General features: G+C 31.6%; 1 protein-coding gene across 1 annotated transcript; it reads left to right on the top strand.

Moving 5' to 3' along the window:
* The first annotated feature begins 343 nt into the window (after positions 1-343).
* Positions 344-5780, top strand: LOC132759176 (B9 domain-containing protein 2-like). Its single transcript, XM_060750900.1, has 4 exons — positions 344-484; positions 2463-2565; positions 3759-3884; positions 4437-5780. The coding sequence occupies exons 2-4, from the start codon at positions 2478-2480 to the stop codon at positions 4748-4750; spliced, it is 528 nt and encodes a 175-aa protein (XP_060606883.1). The 5' UTR covers positions 344-484; positions 2463-2477; the 3' UTR covers positions 4751-5780.
* Positions 5781-9891: the final 4111 nt, after the last annotated feature.

The following is a 9891-nucleotide window of genomic DNA, read 5'->3' as shown; positions in this document are numbered from 1 at the left end:
TGTGGCATGAAATTTACCATATTTCACTCGTGGCTACCGCCACTCATGAAATATTTATTTTCATACCACTCGGTGAAAATAAATCATGTATTTATAGAAAAAACTTGAATATCCTAGATATTTAATGGGGCGAATGGGTCACTGAGATGGGGCGAGTCGTTATAGGGCGAGTTACTCTTGTTTTATATTATTTCGTTACTTATTCTCATATCTCATTCTTAAATATGCGTTGATACACTGAAATAAGTTTTTTCCTCTACATTTTATTTTTGCGAAAAAAAAGCTAATTTTCGATATCCGGGTATACCGGACAATTTCATACAACATTTCTAAATACAAGTAAAGAAAAACATAACCAGTCGAGGTAAACAAATATGGTGGACAAATGAATTTTTGTGGAGTACATCAGCTAAAAAATATTGCGCTAGAAGCTTTTGTCATGTCACTGTTTTAAAACTTTGTATCATAGATTTATATATTACATGTAGGTTAAATTTCTGTATGTTTGTTTATCATTTCCCTTACAGTACTATGAAATATTAAAACTTAACTAGTAAGCAAAACTTTCTTGTTTGAACATGTTAACCATTTCTAACTACTTTAAGAAATTGATAAATGCACAGATTATTTTGTGAATAAACTTTACAGATTTGAATTTATGCATAATTTCAATTTACTTTATCATTCTGGTAGATTTTTAGGGAATAGTCGAAAATGATAAAAATCTTTTCACAGTGAAAGGCTATTCTCTCCCTTACCAGTTCCTTCCCCTGACGGTTTTCCCCCAAACCATTTCCTCCCCTGACAGTTTTGCCCCAGACTATAATCTCCCTTACCAGTTCCTCTCCCATACGGTTCTTCCCCCAAACCATTTCCTCCCCTGACTGTTCTGTCCCAAATTTGATATAATCATCATATATGCAGACAGTTCTCCCCCAATATTTTGTAAGATATTATTTTAGTTTTACAAGATTTAATTATATTTCATAAATTATGAAGATTGTTTAAATGAATGTAATAATGTTTAAAAGAATTTTCCAGACAGGCAGATGCTTTTAAATGGTCCTGCTTGCTATAGAAAGGAGAAACCCTGATAATGTATAACATTAACACTAAAAAAGGGATGCTTAGTCGTTAGAAATGCTTTTTGATTGAAAATTTTACATCACTTACGTACACTTCAGTATTTATATAGTAGATAAAGAGATAAAACCAACTGAAAATATCCAAATAAAAAATCATCATCAAATTCAAGGTGGCTATTTCTAATTTACTAGTACATAAATAATAATTATATTTCAACTACTAATTAATTTAAGAGTTCTTCTGCTAATTTACTTTGTCAGACAAAACACATAAAAAACTATTAATTGTATGATACGTTCATGTAAAAACATGATGCAATATAACATTAATTAACAGTAGTGTTTGAAATTATTTTTTATCACACACCCGTGCCGATTTTGCAACTCCGTAAATATGGTATTGCACGGCCGTGCATATATTTTGACGTGACGTCATTAGCGTTGTACAAACATAGTGTAAAGATGCGCTAAATGTTAGCGTTATACTATAGGCGCGTCAATGAAAAATGACTCTTATTTCACTTTAAATGGTCTTTATTTTGGGTATGTGATAAATAGAATATTAAATTCGTGTAAGTTCATTACTGAATTTATTGCACGAGTTGAATAAAATAATATTATGCTCGCCAGAGGCTCGCATAATATGATTTTATTCAACTCGTGCAATAAATTCAGTATTGAACTTACACTCATTCAATATCCTCTATTTGTCCAATAGGATTGCAGAATTTCAAATGAGTTGTAACACATTTACTTTGGTAAATCGACAAACTGTTAATCAGTCTGGTAAATCAACTGTTTATAAGAATAATTTAATAATAATTGGTTGCGGGGCTGTGCTGCCCCTGACTAATTTAATAATGTAAATACGTACTAATAAACTTTAACCTTTACAAAACTTAACAAAGAATAATCAACAGACTCATAATTAACACATATTATTGTGTAGCAATCTGTTAAATATATTTTTCTAATCTATTATTAACAATAAGCTTACCCATTTATTAAACATCTAAATACATATTATATTTATAATGTATTGATAGAATTAGAAATGGGGAGGAACTTTCTGCACATATGCAGACAGTTCTTTCCCAAAAACAGTCAGGGAGAAAACATCAGGGCAGGAACTGGTAAGGGAGAGAATAGTCTGACTACCATTACGATTTCATGATAAGTTTGTATCATTAGTCCTTTCATTGAAAAATAATGAAAATAATTTGACATGAATTGTGAAGGATAACTATGGAAATAATTTGTTTTAAAATGAATTAATAAAATAATAGCAGATCTGTTCTTCATTTGAAGAATTTTATCTATATACATGTATTGAAGTGATTTTAAAAATGCTATGAATCAATTTCTGATGTTTTACAGATTTTAAGTATATAAATGGCAGAAGTACACATAATTGGACAGATCATCGGTGGATCAGGCTTTCCTGAACACAGCTTATTCTGCAAATGGGGAATAAACACAGGTGAAATGATAGTAGTTTTTTTACACTACAAATATACTAATGCAAAAAGGAAACTGTGCACTTGGTTTTACTAATTTTTCTGACAGGCCTATTCTTGTAAAAACCAAAATCTGGGATATTTATATCCGCCTTCATGATGCAGTATTTTCTGTCATAATCAAAGATAAACGCCACTGTTTTGTTCATGTTAATTGCATAATTCGGGTTTGTTAAATTGTCAATTTTTACTGCAAATGTGTTTCAGTCTCTGAAATTTCTTCACCTCTCCTATGAATCAAATAAATAAAACTAAACAATACTCTTGCTCACAGGGCAAGAGGAACCAGAGTCTCTGAAGATTATGGTTACGAGGATTAATAATCTAGCTTAAGTATGACCGCCTGCCCTTTATTGGGTTTGTAGTCTTGCTCAAATGATTCAGAAAGGTTTTTCTAGATATGCCAAATTGTCTAGCAGTACTTGTAGCAGTTTTAAACCTGTTACTTAAATGCATTGTGTATAGTTTCTTGACTAGCAGTTGTTATCTTTGGCCTACCTTAACCAAATCATCTCATATGCCTCCAGATTGCTGGAAACACTGCCACAGATTGATAATTGTGTTGCAATGGCAGTTAAACTGTCTTGCAACGTCAGTGACACTTCTTCCTGGTGTAGGAAGCTCAAGAGAATGAAGTATAGTTTTCTCGAAGCTGTGGTGTCTTATTAACAAGTCAAAATTCAATATGAAATGTGATGTTTCCGAGTGTAAAAGTTTAGTGAGAAATAAAACATAAAAAACTTATCGCTTGATGTCCGCATGTAAAAAGTTGCATGCCAGCGTTCAAGTCATATTGGGGTAAAATATCTGGTAAAATTTCACTCAATTTACATGTACATGTATGCAATTTGTAGGCAAGTGTGCCAGTACTCAGATGGAAAAAAATCACCCAGTTACTCCGAGTAATCATGAAAATATAGCACAGTTTCTTTTTTGTATGTGTACAATTGCTTTAATGAGACAACTTATGTAAAATAGGTTAATTATAGATAAGTATTTGAAGTATTGAATTTTACTATTGTTTAACAACTGGAAATATTCTACATTGATGAAATAAGGAATTTCTTGGTGGTTTTTTCCCCTGCAAAATCAGTTCTTCTTGAAGAATGAGATTTTATTGTTCATCTTTGACATATTGTGTAATTGTTATTGTCAGGTGGTGCATGGAAGATTTTAGCAGGTGTGAGGGAAGGACAGACTCAGGTAGATAACCCACAAAATCACTCTGCAGCATACTTCTCACACCCAATAGATGTTCACTTTGCTACTAAAGGTTTACAAGGTTAGACTATAATTTCATTATTAGAAATCATTGAAATGCTTAATTGTAGCACTGTAACTTGATAAACAAATTTTTGTTACTTTACTGAGTCAGACGCTACTTGTAATTTGCAATGTGGGCATGTTGAAAAGAAGGAAGGTGCAGAATATACATTTTAGGAAAATAATATTTTAGGCAAAGCTGTATATATTTTTTTTATGTGTCTTTCATGAATTAAAGTTATCTGAAAGTATGAAAAACTTTTTTTATAACCAGTAAATAATGCACATAATATTAAGTTAATCAAGTATTTATTCTGCCAATCAATCATAAAACTGATGTTGTGTGCGAGTGACAAGCCCTAGAGAATATTGTAGATGTTTTGTACTATTTTTTTTAAATATAATTGTAATATGTGACTTGTCTGTATGTTACAAAGTTGAACTTTCTGAAATGTTTTGAAAAGGCTGTTTAATAAGAGTTGAATTACAAGGACTTTAATTATTGTCTGATATATCATAATGTCCTGATTAATACTATATATTATTGGATTTATTAAATTTATCATTTCAGGATGGCCAAAATTACATTTTCAAGTCTGGCATCAAGATAGTTTTGGTAGGAATGAACTGTATGGATATGGTTTCTGCCATATTCCAACATCACCTGGTATACATAATCTCGAGTGTCCAACATGGCGGCCCTCTGGTAGCTATATGGAACAAGTATCACAGAGCTTCCTTGGTGGAGGCCCTCAACTTAAAAACCCAGATCTGATCTACAGTGGAGCAGATAGATACAAACTTCATACTATTGCCATGGGATCTGTCCATTTACAGATAGGTGTGATATTGAGAAACTTTGACAAATTTGGAATAGAATGTTAGCATATTATTACATCAAATGAATTATGTGTACTGGGGGTGTTAGGCAACGATTATTTTACATAGATGAAATTATAAGATGGATGATAGAATGATACTTATACAAAACAGTGTATGAAAGAAAGTTTGAATGTCAAAGATTGATCAAACACATGTTTATAAACCATTATGAGGTAGTATTTAAACTAGGTTAGTGATTATAACGTAGAACATGGGTTGTTTCTTACTTGACAAAATTCATTTTCTTATATCTGTAATTTAAAAGTGTATTTGATAACTGTTACTGCTTTGAATGATGTTGATCAATTTAAATACATGTAATTTATTTGTTGGTAATCTTTGTACTTAAGAGTAAAATGCATGGTAATTACAAATTTTTATGGCAATAATATAATTATTTTTATTGGAAGCTAAAAATAATTTATTATTCATACGCATTGTAATTAAAAGCTCTCCTGACTTTGTTTAACAATAATTTTTAAAATAATTTGTTAAATTTTTGATAAGTGCATTTCAGTTCAGATAAACACTACAGTGAATGCAATGAATGCTTCAGAGAAAAAGATTTCATAGTAAATGTGGCTATCAACTTCCTAGACATTAGTACATTGTAATTTGTAGCAAACACAATAATTTTATATACCAATGATATTCAGGCTATTCATTTCATATTTAAATTTTACAATTGGTTCTTTCCTACATTTCTGTTTGTTAGATTTAAACAAATAGTGACCTGACTTAGATTAATATTTGGCATTTTCAACACCATTTCCTTACACAATTTACATGTAGTATGAACAACATATTCTAGTTCAAGTTCTAGAATTAACTTGCATGTAAATTTTGAATAATTGCATAGTGACATCCTAAACCTTCTGTAAAGCGATGATCTAGGAAAGATTGTTATAAATTATTTTATTATTCAATTGCTAATTTGGAAAAGGAAAAACCTGGTGTAAGTTAGGATTTTGGGGAATCCTGCATTATTTGAAAGAAAATTTCAATTTTGAGGAGGCCTTTTACGGGTCTCTGTCAGAGGCGTAGCTACTATTAGGCCATGTAGGCACGGGCCTACAAGTTGGTCAAGAAATTAACATTTTCAAAAGTCCCAAAAATACCATAAAACAGGCGAGAATGGAGTAGGTAGTGAGTTCAAGCCGTATAGTCAAATCAAGTCTGTGTGGCGCCATGATTTACCACCCTCAATAAAGTATGCCATCTAATCAAAATTCATAGTTTAAAAATTATTGTTTTGATAATTTTCCTTGAAAATACTTTGGAATGTGAATTTTGCTCCTTTTAAACTGCATGAACTTGTTTTTGGCTTCCGGGGGCTAAGCCCCCAGACCCCCTTTTATGTGCCTACAAGTTGAAAAAAGCTGGCTACGCCCCTGTCTGTTATATAATGTAAAAAAACACTGACTGTTAATGATCTGTACCAAATTAAAAGCTAGGCAGACCCATTATACATATTCAGGAAACTGCAGTAGGATGTAATTTATAAATCAAGTCCATAAACTAATAGATATATATTACCAAATCATTTTGTTATATTTGAAAATTTCAGAATGGCTTTAATAAAAATCCATCCAATTTGCTTTGCTGGGTTCGTTGTGTAATTTTTAAACTTATATGTATTGGTAATAACATATTTTCTCTCTTATATTGTTTCTGCTCTTGTATTAGACTGTGTAGTCGGCAATCTTTAGTTTTCTATCGAACACTACATTTATGAACACTGATGATCCTTCAAAAACAACAACAATGTTAATCTATATATGCTAATTCTTTGAATAACTACGGCATTATGTAGTTACCTGGAATATTTGTAGACACTTTATAGTGGACTGTTGACTAATCTTGTTTTGCTCATTCCGTCTTGACCAGCAGCGAACGTACCGGTGAGATAACGTTAGAATATCATATTGCATACTAATGCTGAACAAAACAGAATTATCTTCTCTAAAACCAGATAATGAGATTTTGTTACCGTCTGAACAAACCAATATACAAACAATATTCTGTAATCTTCAGGTACTTATGTTCTGTTAAGTAATGAATTAAAAACTTCTTAAAAATTTACGTCCTCTAAGTAATCCTTGCAATTACATTTCGGTAAGATTCAAGAACTTTTAGACACTAAAAATAATTCACAGAATAAACCATTATTTTTTTTAGAAACCCCCTCTATATAGCAGCTTCTTGGCCATACAAACTCCTTTTATTGAAAAGGAATCACAAACCTCAATATGTTTAGATCTTCTTTTATTTATTCTATCAGATCTTGTTTTAGCGAATGTAGGGACTTCGCTTTGCACACAAAATATAAGTGCAGAAACAAAGAATGAGAACGCATTTTCGAATTCTGTATGACGGACGTATTAGCCCTCCAATTACAAAGAAAAACAAGGATTGTAATTATTTTATATGAAAGTCAGAGCTGCTCTTCTCAGATAAAACCCTGTCTTTGTTCTAGCTCGGGTACCTACGTTGCGCAAAGGGTGATTTCACTTGCTTACTATCGCATCAGCACGTTTTCACCATCATAGCTTTATGCATTGTAGGGATTTTTCGGGGTTTTTTTTTGTTTTTGTTTAAGGACCAACTTAGAAACAAATGCATGCCCCAAAAGTGTCGTTTGGACATTTAATTACTAAAGAATGATATTTTTCTATTTTGTAATAAATAAAACATTCAGAAATTGCACTTATTGGGGAGGCTATGCCGACCCAATGTTAATAACCGTCCGTCAAATCTTACTGCCGCGGTAATCAGGTCAAAAAATAGTACCTTGATTTTTTCTAAGCTGACTCATCACTAATCACAGACATTTACAATATGAAAATATTTTCATTCTTTAATTTCATATCTGCAATTTGTAAAGATAATAATTCTCGATTTTTGTTTATTTTTTCAAAATCACTACTCCGTGACGTTCATACTGCCGCGGTAATCAGGTTTAGGCATACGTACGTTGGTAATAAATAGTTCTGGTATGAAAACCCTTCTATATAATAACTTTATCAATATTTTTTAAACAAAAAGCATAAATGAAAAATTTATAGATAAATGCTTTAATTAGGTGGCAAATATTCTTTATTATTTTTGATAACAATTTTCCAATTACTACGCAGCGACAAACTGTTTATGACGGGTCATTAACTAGAACGTTGCAACACCGTAGTCTTCAATATAATGCATGTTCTTTTGTTGTTATAAACCATTAATAGTCCTTAATATTTATTTTTTTAAAGACAAATAAAAATACAAATAATGGTAAACTGTCGCTTACATCAGAGACATGGATCATGCTTGCGTGATAACTAAGGAAAACTAACTTATTAGTACACCTTAGGAGGCTGTACGCGGAAAACGCTCATTAACCGCTATATCATATAGCTGTTAGTAAATATTTTGCATACATTTAGAACTAAAAAAATTCACTAATGGTGATGAACATATAGTTTGAAACATTATATTCTTAAACCATGTATCGCCGAAAAAAAAACTATTTAACTACAAAATCCGTAAGGACCCTCCCACAAAATTTCACCACAAGATTGCATTTAATATTAGCAAAATAAAAAAAGCAATACTTATATTTTCATCTTACATAATTCATTAATCAAACTTTTAACATAAAAGTATCTTTTAAAAATATGTCTGGCAATTGACAGATCCCTACTCTGATCTTTTATTTGTAAAGGAATAAATTTAAACATGCGCTCTTTTTGTTTAGGAATATTTTGTAGTGAAAGTCTTAATATATCCACTAATCTCATTATTAGAATTAGACAGGTCAGGGATTTATACAACCAGTAGTTTAGTTATCTACGCTCATTTAATCCCAATAGAAACATTCAAATATTTGGGGTAAAAAACATGACCAAAGTACCTAGTAGTCGTTTACCCGGTGGTGATCCCATTAAACTGATTATAGATTCGAATAGAAAACACAAATAGAAACATGTGTTTCGGTACAACAAAAATCGGAAGTAAAGTGAACAGTTAAATGACAGAAATATGTGGTCAAATATGTTTTAACAAGGAAATAATTATTTCAGAGAAAGACGCAAAGATCAGTCTTCAATCAAATGAATGACCCCGTATTGTGTAATTAGAAAGTTTATTCAATTCTAGGGCAACGAATCATAATTTGATAGTCCATGTGTAATAAAATTTTCAATACAGATTATGAAGATACATAAAAATATTAAAGAATAAGAAGCTTTAAAAAAAAAAAAAAAAAAAAAAAACAACGCATATATATACGAATGACTTACAGTCGAGCATCGGAAATTCATCAAAACATATCTTACGAAATTTTAAATTGAAAACGATATTTTGCGCGCGCTGAAGTGATTTATGTTTATTTGAATAAAGCAAAATAAAAAAGAAGTTATATATGTTTGTGTTCTAAAAATAATTGGCGGCATAAGACGAATTTCGTTTTCATTTTACAACACTTGAAAAATTACTACAGAAAATATGTTGTTGTTTTTTTTGTTTTGTTTTCAACAAGAGTGTGTGTTTTAAGTTCATTTATTCTCGGCACCGGAATAACCATATGTCCGAGATTATAGCATCGGGGACGTCTTTTTCAAGCAGAATCTTCCTGGTAGCCATTCTTCGTTCGTTAGTGGTAAAGGAGACGACAGTACTGTCAATGCATCAACTTCCTGACTGACGACAACAAAAACGGCATTCATTAGCCCCAAACCTCCAGAGTAAGTTACGACAGGTCAACCAATCACCTCTGGTACTTGAGATGACTTGACCTTGACCTTCCGTGTGCCTTCTCCGCGACGTGCATACCTCTGGAGGGATTTGGAGAAGTTTCAACAAAAACCTCCAAAAGACGCTTTTTATAACACCATTCATAGCACTGACGCTTCGATGTTCTCATCATATTTGCGGGAAATGGTCGACAAGGAAACCTACGTTTATAACCGCACATCCTGTTAACAACAGATTTACCGCAGTATATATTTCAAGCTAGTGAGGTTTAAAATCTATCGAATAACTACCATAAGTTGGTAAAAAAAAGAAGATATAACTTCCTGATCAATTTTCACTTAGGTTTGATTCAATTTTGAATAAGCTTTGCAGATATGTATTTTTCAAGAATATTTAGCTTTAAATTT

The sequence above is a fragment of the Ruditapes philippinarum genome, unplaced genomic scaffold (genome assembly GCF_026571515.1).
Source record: "Ruditapes philippinarum isolate M1 unplaced genomic scaffold, ASM2657151v2 ctg132_1_1_1_1, whole genome shotgun sequence".
Classification (NCBI taxonomy): Eukaryota; Metazoa; Mollusca; class Bivalvia; order Venerida; family Veneridae; genus Ruditapes; species Ruditapes philippinarum.
Note: the sequence above shows the minus strand (reverse complement) of the source record. Positions and strands in the feature narration are given on the sequence as shown.